Raw genomic sequence first — 21,034 nt, 5'->3', positions numbered from 1 at the left:
TAAAAAGTTAAAAATAGAACTACCATATGACCCAGCAATTGTACTTCTGTGTATTTACCAAAGAATATAAAAATACTAATTCAAAGAGATACATGTACCCTGATATCTATATTCTATATATTATATATTATTATCAACAGCCAAATTATGGAAAGAGCCCAGATGTCCATTGACTGATGAATGGGTAAAGAAGATGTGGTATGTATATATATATATATATATATATATATATATATATATATACATATACATACATACATACAACAGAGTATTACTCATCTCCGAAAAGAATGAAATCTTGCTGTTTGCAAAATGATGTGGAAGGAGCCTAGAGACTGTTGTGCTAAGTGAAAATAGAGAAGGACAAATACCTATGACTTCTCTCATATATGGAATTTAAACAAAACAGATGAATATAGAGGGAGAAAAGAAAAAAACAAAAACAGGGCAAACCAAAAAAACAAACTTTTTTTCTTTTTAATTTTTTTTAAATTTTTTATTTATTTATTTATGATAGTCACAGAGAGAGAGAGAGACACGCAGAGACACAGGCGGAGGGAGAAGCAGGCTCCATGCACCGGGAGCCTGATGTGGGATTCGATCCCGGGTCTCCAGGATCGCGCCCTGGGCCAAAGGCAGGCGCCAAACCGCTGCGCCACCCAGGGATCCCTCAAAAAAACAAACTCTTAACGATAGAGAACAGACTGAGAATTACTGGAGGGGAGGTGGACAGGGGGATGGGCTAAACGTGTAATTGGGTAGTAAAGAGGGCTCTTGGAATGAACACTGTGTTGTATGTAAGTGATGAATCACTAAATTCTACACCTAAAACTAAAATTACGCTGTATGTTAACTAACTGGAATTTAATTAAAATTTTGAAAAAGAAAAAAATTGCAAGTTTCAGGACAAAATACATAGTATAGTATCAAAAGTCTTACATATATATATTAATATGTCTAAACTGGTCTAGAAAACCTTGAAACTTAAACATTGTTTACTTGGAGAGAAGAATGCTAATGGGAAAGAGGAAGAAGAACTTTTATTGTTTATATTCATTTAATTTTGCACAGAGATATATATTCTTTGTATTCATTGTAAGTGTAAATTTTAAAATTTAAGGCTATTGTGTACAACCATCTCTGAAAACATTTAGAAGGTGAAGAATTTATAATTACCTGTGAATAAATTTGAAAGTGTTTGGAAGAACTGCTGTTTCTAATTACAGCACTGTAAGTAGTTCAGGCCAATATGTTGCTGAAGAAAACTGAAAAGATGAACAACATAATTAATAGAAGTATTATTTTAATGGAATGGTATGATAAAAGTGAATTGAGAGATGGAAGATAAGGAAGTGAAAAAAACAAATGTAAACAATACTTTTCAGGATTTTTGCCAAAAAGATTCAAAACAATGTATTGATAGCTGGTATAGAAGATTGAGTTAAGAAGTTAGTTTTTTGTATTTGGGGGGGGTGTTTAAGATGCATGTATGTATTAGAAGGAATAGTTAAGGATCAGGGCAGAGCAGTAAGCACAGGAGCTAAATTGCTGAATAGGTAAAATGGAATGAGATCTAGTACATAAGGAGGGAGCTGCTTTAGAGGAAAGCCTAGACTATTAATCTCTCATAATAGGAGGGAAGAGAGATGTGTACAGATAAATTTAAGTTTCTGACCTTGGTGGTAGAATGATAGCTTTTATATTCTTTAGTACTTAAGGATATTCAGTTGTTGTTATTTTGATACAATATATGTAATGTGTGTGTAATTTATAAAACTCCTCCACCCAGCTTAAGAACTTTTTTGTATATTTTGGTTTGGGGTGGGAAAACCACCCCATATATCCAAATGTCTTCTTTTACATAATGTTCTTGTCTAAGATATAATAAGTGAAAAAATAAAGTTCTGAACCCTATATTTCATATATTGCTCCCTATAAAAACAATAAAAAGAATACATGTTTATGAATACAAATATATTTCTATAAATATATTTCCTTTCCCCAGCCCAAAATATATTATCTTTTGTTAAAAAGAAAATTGGAGATTTTGGCGAAAGGGAACAATGTGGCTACAGTTCAGTGCTAGAAGGGAAATAAATATTTTACCATATACCTTTTAAATATGTTTAAATTATATTACCTATTTTAATAATAAATAAAATATTTCATAGCTGTAGGTTTTTTCCTCTTTTTTTCTTTCAATCAGTTGTTTAATGAACTTGTTCAAGAGCAAGGTCCCAACCTAGATAGGACATCTGCCCATGTCAGCGGCATTAAAGAGTTGGCACGTCGCTTTGCCCTAACATTTGGACTGGATCAGATCAAGACACGAGAAGCAGTTGCCACACTTCACAAGTGAGTGAGCTGAATAAATACTTTCTGTTTTAGAGAATCTGGTTTCCTGAATTTAACTGAAATAGCTGTTATTTGACCCATAGTGGAAAATGATAATATTTTTAAGTTATAAGTACTTTACAGATTGTGTAGTCTGGTGAGTCTCAACTGGGAGGGCCGTTTTAATTTGAAAAACACTTTGCTGCCTATTTTTTCGACTTACAAAGTATAGAAATTAAAGTTTAACAAAATATTCTTATCTAGGCTGTCAGAATGTTATGGGAGACAAGGGTTTAAAAACACTGTGCCATACTGATTTGGTCTTTCACTTATTTCATAACTGAAAATTGAATGACAGAAAAAGTTAAATACCTCACTTTTAAATACCTCACACAGCTGCTTGATACCATGACCAATTCTGAGAACCAAATTTGCTGATAATCTAATTACCTTTCCAGGGTATTGTGCTACCTCTACAAGGTGCACATAAGAATTTAGCTTTGTTTAACAACTTAAAGTTTTTTACTATAAATAATAGAAATATTATTAGGTACATATGTCCTACAAATTAACATTGTTTTACACTTCAAATTTCTCAAATTTATTAGATTTTATTATATTCAGTGATGATTTTCCTGCCTACCCAACTTTGAAATTCTAGTCCATTTAGAGAACTATACTACCTACCTGGAAAAATAAGGTGATACATATCTTTTACTTCAGGGATGGCATAGAATTTGCCTTTAAATACCAAAATCAGAAAGGACAAGAATATCCGCCTCCTAATCTGGCTTTCCTGGAAGTACTGAGTGAATTTTCTTCTAAACTTCTTCGACAGGACAAAAAGACTGTGTAAGTTGTTTTTATCATGATACCCTTGTAATTTTAATCTTTTCTTTTTTTTGAAAAATGTTAATCATCTAGATGTAATTACTGTTGATAACATAAGCTCTAATAGTTAAGGAACTATAGTTTTCTTTCAAGCGTTTATACAGTTCTTTTTTTGCTTGCCTTTAGTACTCTGGAATTAAATTAAATAAGGGAAATGATTTCTTACTCTACAACTCAAAGAAGTAAGGACATTGACTTAGCTTTTGTGTAACCCATTCTTTCTTCCTTTTATATTAACATATTTTAATTTTATAAGTGACCCTTGAACAACATGGGTTAGGGACATCAACCCCCTCACAATTGAAAATCGTATAGAACTTTTTTTTTAATTTAAAATAAATGAAAAGCGTATTCATTGGATTTTAAATTTCAAACTTCTTTTTTTATTTCATTTTTTAAATTTTTATTATTGAAGTATAGTTAACATACAATGTTATATTAGTTTCAGGAGTACCAACACAGTGTGACTCGACAGTTCTATACATTACTCAGTGCTCACTATGATAAGTGTAATAGTTATGTCTGTCGTCATACAACATCATTACAGTATTATTGACTATGTCCTCTCTGCTGTACTACATGTAAGTTTTGACTCCCCAAAAACTTAACCTTTAATAGCCTACTACTGACTGTAAACCTTATTGATAATAGTCAACATATTTCATGTTGCACATATTATATGTTATATTCTTACAATAAAGTAAGCTAGAGAAAAGAAAATGTTAAAGTCATGAAGAAAGAAATGTATTTACAGTAGCATGGTGTATTTTTCAAAAGAAATCCACATATAAGTGGACCTGCACAATTCAAACTCACATTCAAAGGTAAACCGCATTTTTTATTTGACTTGGTTCAAGAAGATTTTCTTTTTCAGCAGTTTAAATAATATATGCAATTTTTCATTAAAAAAATATAGATGGGATCCTAAATTTTAAAAATTGGTAGGAGGGTCTGTCAGTTGTAATAATAAGCTAAATGAACAGAAATTTGGAGCGACATTGAAAAATTTTATAAATATGAGTGCTAATTCTAAGGAAAGATGTTGACTTCATGTTGGTCAGAAAATATTTATTAAGCCTCTAATCTGGTCAAGTAACGTTCTATGGCTGTTGTTCTAGTATGGCCAGACAGTGAACAATGCAAAGTGTCTGCCCCTAGAAAGCTTTTGTTTTGATGCAGAGAGACACAACATAAACATAGGAACAAGAGTCTCAGGCACTGAAATAGAATAACGTGATAGAGAACAAGTGATACTGGGATTTGTGGGGGTGAGGTGGTTTGAAAACTTTTTTTATATAGGCATTTACAGGTATACATTTTACACTTTACCTTAACTGCATCTCATAGATCTCGTAGCTTGCATTTTTGTTTTCATTCATCTCAAGGTATTTTTTTTCATTTCCCTTGGATATTATTTTATCTATCGGTTATTAAGGAATATTTTGTTTAGTTTCCCCATATTTTTGAATTTCCAAATTTTATTTCCATTATTGATTTCTAATTTCATTCTATTGTGATTAAGAACATGCTTTGTATAATTTCAGTCCTTTCAAATTTATTGAGGCTTGTTTTACAGACCAACATATTTGCAGAATGTTCCACGTATACTTGGTAGTATGTATTTTTCGGCTGATGTTGAGTTACGGTATTGAGATAGCTATTAGGTCACATGGCTTATAATTTTGGTGTTTTTTTTTAATACTGCTCAAGTCTTCTATTTCTTTGTTAATATTTTGTCTAGTTGTTCTATCCATTATTGAAAGTGGGGTATTGGAGTCTCCCCAACTATTATTTCTGAGATTTTATTTTTCCTTTCAATTCTGTCACTTTTTGCTCCATATATTTTGGAGCTAGCTCTGTTGTTCAGTATACATGTTTATAATTGTTACGTCTTCTTGATGGATTGACTCTTAGATATCATTATAAAATGTCCTTCTCTGTCTCTAGTAACTTTGGTCTTAAAACTTATTTTGTCTTGGGGTGCCTGGGTGGCTCAGTCTATTGCTTTCCCCTGCTCCAGTCATGATCCCAGAGTCCCAGGATCAAGCTTGGCATCAGGCTGCCTGCCCAGTGGGGTCAGCTTCTCCCACTCTCTCTGCTCTTCCCCTGCTTGTGCCCAATCACTCTCGCTCTCTCTCACTCACTCTGAAAGAAATAAAATCTTTTAAAAATATATATATATTTGTCTGATACTAATGTAACCATTCCAGCTGTATTTCAGTTACTGTTTGCATGGCATATCTTTTTTCCATCCTTTCACTTTCTGCCTTTTTATCTTTGAATCTAAAATGTGTTTCTAATAGATAACATGTAGTTGGATCATTTTTTGTGTGTTTTTTTTATATAAATTTTTTTTTATTATTTATTTATGATAGTCATACAGAGAGAGAGAGAGAGAGGCAGAGACATAGGCAGAGGGAGAAGCAGGCTCCATGCACCGGGAGCCCGACGTGGGATTCGATCCCGGGTCTCCAGGATCGCGCCCTGGGCCAAAGGCAGGCGCCAAACCGCTACGCCACCCAGGGATCCCTTGTGTGTGTTTTTTTTAATCCAGTTTCTGCCATTATTCCATTTAATCCAGTTTCTGCCATTATACTGTTTTCTATAGATCTTTGTTTTTTTCCTCCTTTCCTGCTTTATTTTAAATGAAGTGGATATTTTCTAGCATAACATTTACTTTCTTCAAAAAATACTTAATTATACTTTTTTAGTTATTTCCTTAGTGGGTTTTTGTTTTTGTTTTTTTTTGTTTTTGTTTTTTTTGGGGGGGTAGGCCTTAAAATGTGCATCTTACCAAAATTTCTTCAAATTTATTCTAAGGAAGTATAAAAGCTTTACTCCTATATAGCTCCATTTCTGTTTTCCCCCTTTGGTGTCATTATTGTTACACAAACTACATCTAAATATGTTACATACCCAACAATACATTATAATTTTTACTTGATATAATTGTATGTCTTTTAAACACACTGAAAGAAGAAATGGAGCCAAGTATATATTTATTATAGAGTTTGTTATAATAACCTTCTTATTTACCATTTCTGGTTCTCTTCATTTCTTCCTGTGGATTTGAAATATCTGACATCATTTCCTTATGCTAATACATCTTTGCTCCCACCTACTTCCTTTTCTGTTTACTGTCAAATATATTACATTTCTCTGTTATTAGCTCAACAATATAGTAATACATATTGTTTTATATAATTGCTATTTAAATTGGTGAAAAGAATAAATATGCAATTATCTTGTCCTTTCTAACTACCTAGTAATTACTTTTCAGCTCTTTTTGTTTTTTGTTTTTAAGATTTTATTTATTTATTCATGAGGGACACAAAGAGAGAGAGGCAGAGATCTAGGCAGAGGGAGAAGCAGGCTCCATGCAGGAAGCTCGATGTAGGACTCGATCCTGGGACTCAGATCACTTCCTGAGCCAAAGGCAGACACACTCGACCACTGAGCCACCCAGGCGTCTCCAGCTCTTTGGGGGTTTTTGGTTTGTTTTGTTTTGTGTTTTTTTTTTTTTTTAAGATTTTATTTATTTATTCATGAGAGACAGAGAGAAAGAGAGGCAGAGACACAGGCAGAGGGAAAATCAGGCTCCATGCAGGGAGCCCAATATGGGACTCGATTCTGGGACTCCAGGATTATGCCCTTGGCCAGAGGCAGGCACTAAACTGCTGAGCCACCCAGGGATCCCTCTTTTTGTTTTTTTTGTTTTTTTTTTTTTTTAATAATTTTTTTTATTTATTTATGATAGTCACACAGAGAGAGAGAGAGAGGCAGAGACACAGGCAGAGGGAGAAGCAGGCTCCACGCACCGGGAGCCCGACGTGGGATTCGATCCCGGGTCTCCAGGATCGCGCCCTGGGCCAAAGGCGGCGCCAAACCGCTGCGCCACCCAGGGATCCCCCTCTTTTTGTTTTTTATGTGTAGATTATTCTCTGGCATCATTTGCTTTCAGCCTGAGAACATCTTTTATTATTTCTTGTAAGGCATGTCAGCCAGCAACAAATTCTGTTTTTATTCCTTCTGGGAGTGTCTTTATTTTAACTTTGGAATATAGTTTTGCTAGATCTAACATTCTCTATTTTTTAAGTTATTTGTTTATTTATGGGAGAGAGAGAGCGCATGCAAGCAGAGTTAGGGGGGAGGTGTGGAAGGAGAAGCAAATTGCCTGCTGAGCAGGAAGCCCGACTCAGGACTTGATCCCAGGACCCCAGGATCATGACATGAGCCAAAGGCAGACACTTAAACCGCCTAACCAACTGAGCCACCCAGGCACCCAGCTAGATACAACATTCTTGTTTGATTGTGTGTTACTTTCAGTACCTTGACTATGTTATCCCTCTGCCTTTGCCATTGCATCTAATGAAAAGTCATTGGAGTTTAAGCTTAATGGTGCTCCCTTGTATGTAATGAGTTACTTTCTCTTTTTTCAAGATATTTTCTTTATCTTTGGTCTTTAGCATTTGCCTGTGATGTGTCGGGGTGTGGGGATTTTTACATTTATTCGTTTGGACTTTGTTGAGCCTTGAGAATGTGTATATTTAATAATATTTTCCATCAAATTTGGAAATAGCCATTATTTCTTTAAATTTATTTGTTCCTTCTTCTGGCACTCCCATTATACTTATTAGTGCACTTAATGATATCCCACAATTTTGTGAGGCTCTGTTCATTTTTCTTCATTCTTTTTTCTCTCTGCTCTTCAGAATGCATAGTCTCTACTGATACATTTTTAAGATTACTATTTATTCTGCCAGCTCAAATCTGTTGAGCTCTATGGAAAATTTTTTATTTCTGCTATTGTACTTTTCAGCTGCAGAATTTCCATTGGTTCTTTTTCATCATCTTTTTTTTTTTTTTTAATTCATTTGAGAGAGAGTGTGTGTGTGGAATGTGGGGAGGGACAGAGAGAAAAAGAATCCCAAGGAGACTTGCTGCTGAGCACAGACCCTGACGGGGGCTCCGTCTCAGGACCCTGAGATCACAACCTGAGCCAAAACCAAGAGGCAGATGCTTACCTGACTGAGCCACTCAGGTGCCTCCATCATTTCTTTTTATTCATATCCTCTACTTAGTGAGATAATGACATCATAAATTTCATTCTTTTTTTTTATTTTAATAATAAATTTATTTTTTAATGGTGTTCAATTTCCCAACATACAGAATACCACCCAGTGCTCATCCCGTCAAGTACCCCCGTCAGTGCCCATCATCCATTCACCCCCCACCGCCGCCCTCCTCCTCTTCCACCACCCCTAGTTCGTTTCCCAGAGTTAGGAGTCTTCATGTTCTGTCTCCCTTCCTGATATTTCCCACACATTTCTTCTCCCTTCACTTCTATTCCCTTTCACTATTACTTATATTCCCCAAATGAATGAGACCATATAATGTTTGTCCTTCTCCGTTGATTTACTTCACTCAGCATAATACCCTCCAGTTCCATCCACGTTGAAGCAAATGGTGGGTATTTGTCATTTCTAATGGCTGAGTAATATTCCATTGTATACATAAACCACATCTTCTTTATCCATTCATCTTTCGATGGACACAGAGGCTGCTTCCACAGTTTGGCTATTGTAGACATTGCTGCTAGAAACATCGGGGTGCAGGTGTCCCGGCGTTTCATTGCATCTGAATCTTTGGGGTAAATCCCCAGCAGTGCAATTGCTGGGTCATAGGGCAGGTCTATTTTTAACTCTTTGAGGAACCTCCACACAGTTTTCCAGAGTGGCTGCACCAGTTCACATTCCCACCAACAGTGTAAGAGGATTCCCTTTTCTCCACATCCTCTCCAACATTTGTTGTTTCCTGCCTTGTTAATTTTCCCCATTCTCACTGGTGTGAGGTGGTGTCTTATTGTGGTTTTGATTTGTATTTCCCTAATGGCAAGTGATGCAGAACATTTTCTCATGTGCATGTTGGCCATGTCCATGTCTTCCTCTGTGAGATTTCTCTTCATGTCTTTTGCCCATTTCATGATGATTGGATTGTTTGTTTCTTTGGTGTTGAGTTTAATAAGTTCTTTATAGATCTTGGAAACTAGCCCTTTATCTGATACGTCATTTGCAAATATCTTCTCGCATTCTGTAGGTTGTCTTTGAGTTTTGTTGACTGTACCCTTTGCTGTGCAAAAGCTTCTTATCTTGATGAAGTCCCAATAGTTCATTTTTGCTTTTGTTTCTTTTGCCTTCGTGGATGTATCTTGCAAGAAGTTACTGTGGCCCAGTTCAAAAAGGGTGTTGCCTGTGTTCTCCTCTAGGATTTTGATGGACTCTTGTCTCACATTTAGATCTCTCATCCATTTTGAGTTGATCTTTGTGTATGGTGCAAGAGAGTGGTCTAGTTTCATTCTTCTGCAAGTGGATGTCCAATTTTCCCAGCACCATTTATTGAAGAGACTGTCTTTCTTCCAGTGGATAGTCTTTCCTCCTTTATCCAATATTAGTTGACCATAAAGTTCAGGGTCCACTTCTGGTTCTCCTTCTGTTCCATTGATCTATGTGTCTGTTTTTGTGCCAGTACCACACTGTCTTGATGACCACAGCTTTGTAGTACAACCTGAAATCTGGCATTGTGATGCCTCCAGGTATGGTTTTCTTTTTTAAAATTCCCTTGGCTATTCGGGGTCTTTTCTGATTCCACACACATCTTAAAATAATTTGTTCTAACTCTCTGAAGAAAGTCCATGGTATTTTGATAGGGATTGCATTAAACGTGTAAATTGCCCTGGGTAACATTGACATTTTCACAATATTAATTCTGCCAATCCATGAGCATGGAATATTTTTCCACTCTTTGTGTCTTCCTCAATTTCTTTCAGAAGTGTTCTATAGTTTTTAGGGTATAGACCCTTTACCTCTTTGGTTAGGTTTATTCCTAGGTATCTTATGCTTTTGGGTGCAATTGTAAATGGGATTGACTCCTTAATTTCTCTTTCTTCAGTCTCATTGTTAGTGTATAGAAATGCCACTGATTTCTGGGCATTGATTTTGTATCCTGCCACGCTGCCAAATTGCTGTATGAGTTCTAGCAATCTTGGGGTGGAGGCTTTTGGGTTTTCTATGTAGAGTATCATGTCATCGGCGAAGAAGGAGAGTTTGACTTCTTATTTGCCAATTTGAATGCCTTTAATGTCTTTTTGTTGTCTGATTGCTGAGGCTAGGACTTCCAGTACTATGTTGAATAGCAGTGGTGAGAGTGGACATCCCTGTCTTGTTCCTGATCTTAGGGGAAAGGCTCCCAGTGCTTCCCCATTGAGAATGATATTTGCTGTGGGCTTTTCGTAGATGGCTTTTAAGATGTTGAGGAATGTTCCCTCTATCCCAACACTCTGAAGTGTTTTGATCAGGAATGGATGCTGTATTTTGTCAAATGCTTTCTCTGCATCTAAGGAGGGGATCATATGGTTCTTGGTTTTTCTCTTGCTGATATGATGAATCACATTGCTTGTTTTACGAGTGTTGAACCAGCCTTGTGTCCTGGGGATAAATCCTACGGTCATGGTGAATAATTTTCTTAATGTACTGTTGGATCCTATTGGCTAGTATCTTGTTGAGAATTTTTGCATCCATGTTCATCAGGGATATTGGTCTGTAATTCTCCTTTTTGGTGGGATCTTTGTCTGGTTTCAGAATTAAGGTGATGCTGGCCTCATAGAACGAATTTGGAAGTACTCCATCTCTTTCTATCTTTCCAAACAGCTTTAGTAGTATAGGTATGGTTTCCTCTTTAAACGTTTGATAGAATTCCCCTGGGAAGCCATCCTGCCCTGGACTTTTGTGTCTTGGGAGGTTTTTGATGACTGCTTCAATTTCCTCCCTGGTTATTGGCCTGTTCAGGTTTTCTATTTCTTCCTGTTTCAGTTTTGGTAGTTTGTGGCTTTCTAGGAATGAGTCCATTTCTTCTGGATTGCCTAATTTATTGGCATATAGCTGTTCATAATATGTTTTTAAAATTGTTTGTATTTCCTTGGTGTTGGTTGTAATCTCTCCTTTCTCATTCATGATTTTATTAATTTGAGTCTTCTCTCTCTTCTTTTTAATAAGGCTGGCTAATGGTTTGTCTATCTTATTAATTCTTTCAAAGAACCAACTCCTGGTTTTGTTGATCTGTTCCACAGTTCTTCTGGTCTCGATTTCGTTGAGTTCTACTCGAATCTTAATTAACTCTCTTCTTCTGCTGGGTGTAGGATCTGTCTGCTGTTTTTTCTCTAGCTCCTTTATGTGTAAGGTTAGCTTTTGTATTCGAGTTCTTTCCAGTTTTTGAATGGATGCTTGTATTGCGATGTATTTCCCCCTCAGGACTGCTTTTGCTGCATCCCAAAGATTTTGAACGGTTGTGTCTTCATTCTCATTAGTTTCCATGAATCTTTTTAATTCTTCCTTAATTTCCTGGTTGACCCTTTCATCTTTTAGCAGGATGGTCCTTAACCTCCACGTGTTTGAAGTCCTTCCAAACTTCTTGTTGTGATTTAGTTCTAATTTCAAGGCATTATGGACTGAGAATATGCAGGGGACGATCCCAATCTTTTGGTATCGGTTCAGACCCGATTTGTGACCCAGTATGTGGTCTATTCTGGAGAAAGTTCCATGTGCACTTGAGAAGAGTGTGTATTCAGTTGAGTTTGGATGTAAAGTTCTGTAGATATCTGTGAAATCCATCTGGTCCAGTGTATCATTTAAAGCTCTCGTTTCTTTGGATATGTTGTGTTTAGAAGACCTATCGAGTATAGAAAGCGCTAGATTGAAGTCACCAAGTATAAGTGTATTATTATCTAAGTATGTCTTCACTTTGGTTATTAATTGATTGATATATTTGGCAGCTCCCACATTCAGGGCATGTATATTGAGGATTGTTAAGTCCTCTTGTTGGATAGATCCTTTAAGTATGATATAGTGTCCCTCTTCATCTCTCACTACAGTCTTTGGGGTAAATTTTAGTTTATCTGATATAAGGATGGCTTCCCCTGCTTTCTTTTGAGGACCGTTTGAATAGTAAATGGTTCTCCAACCTTTTATTTTCAGGCTGTAGGTGTCCTTCTGTCTAAAATGAGTCTCTTGTAGACAGCAAATAGATGGGTCCTGCTTTTTTATCCAGTCTGAAACCCTGCGCCTTTTCATGGGGTCATTAAGCCCGTTCATGTTCAGAGTTACTATTGAAATATATGAGTTTAGTGTCATCATGATATCTATACAGTCCTTGTTTTTGTGGATTGTTCCACTGGACTTCTTCTTAAAGGGGAATTTTAAGAGTCCCTCTTAAAATTTCTTGCAGAGCTGGTTTGGGGGTCACATATTCTTTCAGTTCCTGCCTGTCTTGGAAGCTCATTATCTCTCCTTCCATTTTGAATGAGAGCCTTGCTGGATAAAGTATTCTTGGTTGCATGTTTTTCTCATTTAGGACCCTGGCCTGCCAGGTCTCTGTGGAGAGGTCTGCTGTTACCCTAATTCTCCTCCCCATAAAAGTCAGGGATTTCTTGTCTCTTGCTGCTTTAAGGATCTTCTCTTTATCTTTGGAATTTGCTAGCTTAACTATTAAATGTCGAGGTGTTGAACAGTTTTTATTGACTTTAGGGGGGGATCTCTCTATTTCCTGGATCTGAATGCCTGTTTCCCTTCCCAGATTAGGAAAGTTTTCAGCTATGATTTGTTCAAGTACATATTCTGGCCCTCTGGCCCTTTCAGCACCCTCGGGAACCCCAATTAAACGTAGGTTTTTCTTCCTCAGGCTGTCGTTTATTTCCCTTAATCTATCCTCATGGTCTTTTAATTGTCTCTTTTTTCCTCAGTTTCCCTCTTTGCCATCAACTTGTCTTCTATGTCACTCACTCGTTCTTCCACATCGTTAACCCTCGTCGTTAGGGCTTCTAGTTTGGATTGCATCTCATTCAATTGATTTTTAATTTCTGCCTGATTAGATCTAAATTCTGCAGGCATGAAGTCTCTTGAGTCCTTTATGCTTTTTTCTAGAGCCACCAGTAGCTGTATAATAGTGCTTCTGAATTGGCTTTCTGACATTGAATTGTAATCCAGATTTTGTAACTCTGTGGGAGAGAGGACTGTTTTTGATTCTTTCTTTTGAGGTGAGGTTTTCCTTCTAGTCATTTTGCTCAGTGCAGAGTGGCCAAAAACAAGTTGTATTTGGAAAAGGAGAAAAAGAGAGGAGAGAAGGAAGGGAAAAAAAGAGAAAAAGAAAAAAGGAAGAAAAAAAGAGAAGAAAAAGAGAAAGGAAACAGGGTGGGGGAAGCAAACAGAAATCAAAAAGCAAAAAAAAGGGGGGGGGAGTATCTTCTGATTCTGTATACTTTAAGTCCCTTGACTTCCCCTGGAACTTGGCCGTCTAGCTGGTCTTCTGGGGGAGGGGCCTGTTGTGCTGATTTTCAGGTGTTAGCACATGAGGGAGCTGCTCTGCCCCTTGCCTGGTTTAGGGCTCAGTGGGGGTTGTTTACCCCATGAGGCCCCAGGAGGATCAACCGCAGTGGCAGCAGCCAGCTCTGGAGCCCTGGATTCAGCTCCCGCAGTAACTCTGGGGCTCTCCGCCTGCAGGGCCTGGATGCTCCAGGGGCGGGGCTGCTGATCCGCTCAGCTTGGGCAGGAGCGTCCTTGCTGTCCTGGGCTGTCCTGGGCCCTCCCGGCTTCTGCCTGTCCCGGGGGGAGGCCAGATCCTGGGCTGTGTCCCCGGCACCCTGTGCTCACGGGTCTGCGCTGTTGGATTCGCGCTCCTGGCCGGGAAGCCCGCTCCCCGCGGAGCCGCCGCCTGAGCCCCTCCGAGCTGCTCCCGGTCCCGCCAAGCGCGCGCTGCTGCCCTTAGGGAGCTCGGTGCACTCTCCCTGGGGCGCAGGTGCCTGTTAGTGTCCCAGGGAGCCTGAGGGCATCCCCGCCCTCCGGGGGTCTTGCTCTAACTCCCTGTGAGCCCCTTTCTGTCCGGGAAGATTGATGATGCTCCTGCTTCTCCAAGATGGTGCTCTCCTGTCCTGGGGGCACTCGCCCGGCCTTAGCCCGGCTCCTCGCGGGGCCCTTCCCCCTTGGATGCCTTTTGTTTCTTTATTTCTTTTTCTCCGTCTTCCTACCTTGATAGAAGGGTGAACTCTTCTCACTGTAGCATTCCAGCTGTTCTCTCTTTAAATCTCAGGCCGAATTGGTAGATTTTCAGGATGACTTGAAGGTTATCTAGGTAATTTGGTGGGGACAGGTGACTTGGGGACCCTACTCTTTTCACCATCTTGCCCCTCCCTCTTCATTCTTTATATATATTTTTAGTTCTTTGAATATTTTTAAATAATAGCTTTATAATCTTTATGGACCACCATTTTTATCGCTCATTTTTTACTGCTATATATAGGTCACACTTCCCTATTTATTTGAATGTCTCATAATTTTTTGTTGAAAACTGAACAGTTTTGATAATGTTGCACGTAGGATATATTGTGAAATAATTTAGCTACTCATGATACTGATTTGCTGTGCCCCTAGATATTGATGTTGTTTGATCATTTGTTTAAAGACTTGGATGAACAAACTCTTTGAAGTCTGTTTCTCTTGCAGTGTGCAGTCTCTGCTGTCCCTACTCAGATTTTTTTTCCTCTTATTTATCATTTGGCTTGAATACCTAGGAGTCACCCCTATATCAGCATTAGACTCATTAATCAAAAGTTGCACTTAAACCTCCTGGGTCATTTAGATTTTTACTTTTTACTATTTGATATATGTATGGCTTTTGAAGGCTGCTATCACAGTTTAGGGGGTTTACTTTGTCCCATGGTCAACCAGAGGACTAGCAGCTTGGAAATTCCCTCTCTGACTGCTCCTGAGAAGGGCAGCTTTGGGTATGTGCAGTCTTCCAGACCAGGGAAGTATGTGATTTAAATTAATGTAATTCAATTTGGTTTTATTTGATTTAGCTTAATTTTTAGAGAAGTTGTGGTTCACAGCAAAATTAAGGGAAAGATACAGAGAATTCCCATATATCCCCCTACCCTAGCCTCCCCATTATCAACATCTACCACCAAAGTGATACCATAGTTACAATTCATCAATCTACCTTTGACCCATCACAATCACCAGTGTTCATGATTACATGTTCAACATGACATCAAGTTCACTCTTGATGTTGTACATTCTGTGGGTTTAGACAAATATCTAATGACATGCCTCCATCATTATGGTATCATGGAGTATTTTTTTCACTTCCCTAAAAATCCTCTGTTCTGCTTGTGCATCCTTCCTCTCCTCCCTAATCCCTTGCAGTGATCATTTTACTGTTTCTATAATTTTGCCTTTTCCAGAATGTTATATAGTTGGAATCACAGAGTATGTAGCCTTTTCAGATAATCTTCTTTCACTTAGTAATATACATTTAAAGTTCCTCGGTGTCTTTTTATTGCTTAATAGCTCATTTCTTTTTTGTGTTGAGTAATATTCCATTGCCTAGAAGTACCCCCAAATGATTTATCCATTCACCTACTGAAGGACATCTTAGTTACTTTCTGGTTTTGGCAGTTATGAATAAAAGTGCTATGAACATCCCTGTATAAGTAATTGTGAGGACTTAATTTGTCAGGTCTTTTGAGGTGTGTGATTGCTGGATCACATGGTAAAAGTATGTTTAGTTTTGTTAGAAACTGCCAAACTGTCTTCCAAAGTTGCTATACCATTTTCTGTTCCCACCAGCAATGTATGAGAGTTTCTGTTCTGCATCCTCACCAGAATTGGATAGTGTCATTGTGTGTTGTGGTATTTCATTTTAATTTGCATTTCCCTAATAACATATGAGGTGGAGTATCTTTTCATGTGCTTATTTGCCATCTGTATATTTTCTTTGGTAAGGTATTTATTCATATCTGAAGGCCATTTTTTAATCAGGTTGTTTTTAAGAATTCTTTGTTAGATAGCAGTTCCTTTATCATATGTGTATTTTGCAAATATTTTCTCCCAGTCTGTGGTTATCATCTTTCTCTAGACAGTGTCTTTTGCAGAACAAAAGTTTTTTATTTTAACTCCCACGTCAACAATTACTATTCCAGGGACCTTGCCTTTAGTGTTGTATCTAAAAAGTCATTGCCAGGATGCCTGGTGGCTCAGCAGTTTAGTGCCTGCCCTCCGCCCAGGGTGTGATCCTGGAGTCCCAGGATCAAGTTCCACATCAGGCTCCCTGCATGGAGTCTGCTTCTCCCTCTGCCTGTGTCTTTGCCCCTGCTCCCCCTCCCCCTCTCATGAATAAATAAAATCTTAAAAAAAGAAAAAGTCATTGCCATACCCTGGGTTATCTAGGTTTTCTTCTATATTGTTTTCTATAGATTTACATTTAGGTTATTAATCCATTTTGAGTTGATTTTTGTGAAAGACAAAAGGTCTGTCTGGATTAATTTATTTGCTTATGAACATCCAGTTGTTCTAGCACCACTTACTGAAGAGACTGCCTTTCTTCCATTTTATTGCCTTTGCTCCTTTTGTCAGAGATCAGTTTGACTATATTTATTATTGATTCAATTCATTTAATAGATACGGGCCTATTCAGATTGTCTGTTTCTTCTTGTGTGAAATTTGACAGTTTGTGTGTTTCAAGTAATTGGTCTCTTTGATGTGGATTATCAAATATGTGGCCATAGAGTTGTTTATAGTATTCCTTTACTTTCCTGTTAATGTCCATAGGATCTGTAATGATGTGTTCTCTTTAATTTCTGGTATTAGTAGTTTGTTACCCTGTTACCCTCTTCCTCCCTCCACCACCCCCTGAGGGCTGTCTAGAGACCAATCAATTTTACTATTCTTTTCAAAGAACTAGCTTTTAATTTTGCTGATTTTCTTTTTTTTTTTTTTTTTTTTTTTATTTAGGATAGTCACAGAGAGAGAGAGAGAGAGGCAGAGACACAGGCAGAGGGAGAAGCAGGCTCCATGCACCGGGAGCCTGACGTGGGATTCGATCCTGGGTCTCCAGGATCGCGCCCTGGGCCAAAGGCAGGCGCTAAACCGCTGCGCCACCCAGGGATCCCATTTTTGCTGATTTTCTATATTACTTTCTGTTTTTAATTTCATTGATTTCTACTCCAGTTTTTATTTTCTTTCACTCTATTTTGGTTATCTTTTTCTAGTTTTCTAAAGTAGAAGCTTAGATTATTGATTTTGAATCTTTTTCCTTTCTGGTATGTGCATCAGTGCTATAACTTTCTTTTAACCACTGCTTTCACTGCATTGCACAAATTTGGTATGCTATTATTTTCATTTAGTTCCAAATGTTTTTAAATTTCCCTTGGGATTTCTTCTTTATCTCATGTGTTATTTTAAAGCATAATGTTTAATCTCTGTGTATCTTCCTGGTAATGATTTCTAGTTTAATTAAATTTCTAATTAATTTTAAGAGCAAACATTGTATGATTTTTGTTCTTTTAAATTTGTTAAGATGTGTTTTATGACCTAGAATGTAAACTCTTGATGAATGTTAACAGGTGAGCTTGAGAGAAATGTGTATTCTGCTTTTGGATGTAGTTAGTCTGTAGATATTAATTCTATCTAGTTGACTGATGATGTTGTTGAGTTCAACTATGTCCTTACTGATTTTCTGGCTGCTGAAACTGTCCATTTCTGATTAGAGGGATGTTGAAGTCTTCAACTGTGATAGTGGATTCATCTATTTCTAATTGCAGTTTCTGTTTGCAGTTAGTTTTTGCCTCATATAGTTTGATGCTCTGTTGTAAGCACATACATGGTAAGGATTATTATATCTCTTGGAGCATTGACTCCTGTATCACTGTATAATGCCCTTCTTTATTTCTGATAACTTTCCTTACTTTGAAGTGTGCTCTGTCTAAAATGTAACTACTCTCTTTTGATAATTATTATCGTCCATTTACTTACTTTTAATTTATATGTGTCTTTACATTTAAAGCAGATTTCTTGTAGACAGCCTATACTTGAGTCTTGTTTTTTTAATCCACTCTGACAATCTTCTACTTGGTGCACTTATAACATTGATATTCAAATTGATTATTGATATAGTTGGATTATACCTACATATTCCTTACTGTTTCTATTTGTTGCCCTGTTCTTTGCTTTTATTTTGTCTTCCACTCTTTTTTCTGCCTTTTGCAAAAAGTTTTAATTGAGCATTTTATGATCCCATTTGCTGTCTTTTCTCAGCATGTTGATACTCTTTAAGTGGTTGCCTTAGAGTTTACAATATATATTTACAGCTAATGTAAGTCCACGTTTAAATAATACTCTATCATTTCATGGGTAGTATGAGTACCTTATAATAACAGAATAATCCTAATTCATTCCTCCTATCTCTTGTATCATTGGTGTCATTCATTTCATATATATATATATATATATATATATAGCCAAATATATATGCATATATATGATATATTCAAAGCATACATAATCAAATACATTGTTGGTATTATTTTGAGCAAAAACTTGTTAGATCAGTTAAGAAAAATTAACGTTTTTATATTTTTCTTCAGTGTTCTTTCTTTATGCAGATTAATGTCTCTGACCTATATTATTTTCCTTCTAAAAGCATTTCTTTTTTTTTTTTTATAAGATTTTATTTATTTGAGAGAGTGAGTGCATGTGTGGGAAAAGAGGCAGAGGGAGAGGGAGCGTATCTCAAGCAGACTGTTCAGAGTATGGAGCCCAATGCAGGGCTCTATCTCAACCCTGAAACCAAGTCTGATGCTTAACTGACTGAACCACCTAAGTGCCCTTCTAAAGCACTTCTTTTAACATTTCATGCAAAGCAGGTCTTCTAGCAAGAATTTTCTCGATTTTTATTTGTCTGAGAAAGTCTTTATTTTTCCTTCACTTTTAAAGGGTAATTTTAGGGATCCCTGGGTGGCGCAGTGGTTTGGCGCCTGCCTTTGGCCCAGGTCGCGATCCTGGAGACCCAGGATCAAATCCCACGTCGGGCTCCCGGTGCATGGAGCCTGCTTCTCCCTCTGCCTATGTCTCTGCCTCTCTCTCTCTCTCTCTCTGTGTGACTATCATAAATAAATAAAATTTTTTTTAAAAAAAGGGTAATTTTACAGGGCACAGAATTCTAGTTTGGTGGAGTTTTTCTCTTAATCCTTCACTCCACTGTCTTGCTTGCATGGTTTTTAAGGAGAAGTTAGACCCCATAAAGTACGTCTTTTTCTTCTGGCTTCTTTCAGGAGTTTTTTTCTGATATTTTATTGTGGAAATCTGATTGAGCTTATGAAAATGTAGTACTTTTGTCATTTTTATCCTTTTTGGTATTTTCTGAGTTTCCTGGATCTAAGGTTTGGTATCTGATGTTAATTTGGGAAAATTCACTGTCATTTTTGTTTTAAATTATTGTTATTATTGTCGTGTATCTCCTTCTGATATTCCATTATGTTCACACCTTTTATAGTTGTTGTTGTAGTCAGATGTTATGTTTTTTCTCCATCTATATTCTCTTTGCTTTTCAGTTTTCAAGGATTCTCTTGCCATGTCCCCTAGAGCAGAGATTTTTTCCTCAGCTGTGTCTAGTCTTACAAATAAGCTTACCAGAGGCATTCTTTGTTTCCTTTACAGTTGTTATCTCTAGCATTTCTTTTTGGTTCTTAGGATTTCCATCTGTCTGCTTTCATTGTTCATCTCTTCATATGCTGTCTACTGTTTCCATTAGAGCCCTTTAGCATATTGATAGTTGTTTTAAATTGCCAGTCTGATAATTCTGTTATTTCTGCCATGTCTGATTCTGGTGTTTGCTCTGTCCTTCAAAATATATCTTTGCCTTTTGGTATGCCTTACAATTTTGTCTTGATAGCCAGACATGCTGTACTGGATAAAAGGAACTGCTGTAAACATTGGCAGTAATATGTACTGTAAACCTTTAGTAATATGATGATGAAGCATGGGAAGAGAAGAAGCACTCTGTAGTCCTATAGGTCTCAATCTGTTAGTGAACCTATGCCCCTGGACATAAATTTCACAAGTGTTTCTTAGTTTTTTTCTTTACCCATAGTTGGGACAAAATGTGGAGTGGGCTGGAGTTGGGTATTTCCCTTCCCCCAAATCAGTTAGGTTCTGACAGTATCCCAGCAAGTTGTGCTCTACTTAACCTGTTTCTCCTGAAAAGAGGTTTTATTAAGAATGATATACTCTGGGGCACATGGGTGGCTCAGTCAGTTAAGCATCTGCCTTCGGCTCAGGTCATGGTCCTAGGGTCCTGGGATCAAGTCCTACATCAGGCTCTTTGCTCAGCGGGGAGTCTGCTTCTCCCCCTCCCTCTGAGGCCCCTGCTCTCTCTGACTCTCGCTCTCTCTCTAATAAGTGAATCCAAAAATAATCTTAAAAAAAAAAAAAAAGAATAATATACTCTGGCAGATTTCAAAATGGTTCCTTTTCCTCTTCCCCTGCCATAAGTTCAGGGAGTTTTTTCTGATATTTTATTGTGGAAATCTGATTGAGCTTCTGGAGGTAAATCTCACATTATGAAGAGGTCTCCCTATGACTGAGTCCCCTGAGTTTGGAACTCTCAGACTTGTCCACAGAGAACCTCTAACAATTTATGAATTATGGCAAATTTTCCTGCCCCAGCAATGGTGCTCAAGGTAGTTCTGTTTCTGAGTCTGTTCCAATAAGCTGTTACCTCCTGTGTCTTCCAGTCTTGAGGAAAGCTGTTTTCCTCTCTGTGGATCCAGGAAGTTGTTGATTTTTTAGTCTGTTGAGCTCTTTACTTGATAGGGATGCAGTGACAACTTCCAGGCTCCTTACATGAAGAACCGGAAACCAGTCTACTATGATTTTATCTTTAAGTCTGCCTTTCTAAGAGTTGCTTGTGGGTCGTAGTTTATTTT

The 21,034-nt window shown here is 37.5% G+C and overlaps 1 protein-coding gene across 3 annotated transcripts in view; it reads left to right on the top strand.

Annotated features, from left to right (window-relative positions):
- The window catches only part of STAG1 (STAG1 cohesin complex component), a 401,472-nt gene that overhangs the window by 368,185 nt on the left and 12,253 nt on the right, over window positions 1-21,034 (top strand). For all 3 annotated transcript variants that reach the window (XM_026015434.2, XM_072726920.1, XM_072726921.1), the window contains 2 exons: window positions 2,207-2,355; window positions 3,058-3,186. In XM_026015434.2, the coding sequence (XP_025871219.1) occupies window positions 2,207-2,355; window positions 3,058-3,186 (278 nt within the window). The remainder of the gene's footprint in view (window positions 1-2,206; window positions 2,356-3,057; window positions 3,187-21,034) is intronic.

The sequence above is a fragment of the Vulpes vulpes genome, chromosome 11 (genome assembly GCF_048418805.1).
Source record: "Vulpes vulpes isolate BD-2025 chromosome 11, VulVul3, whole genome shotgun sequence".
In the NCBI taxonomy this organism is placed as follows: domain Eukaryota; kingdom Metazoa; phylum Chordata; class Mammalia; order Carnivora; family Canidae; genus Vulpes; species Vulpes vulpes.
The sequence above is the reverse complement of the archived record's forward strand: the minus strand, read 5'-3'. Positions and strand labels throughout refer to the sequence as shown.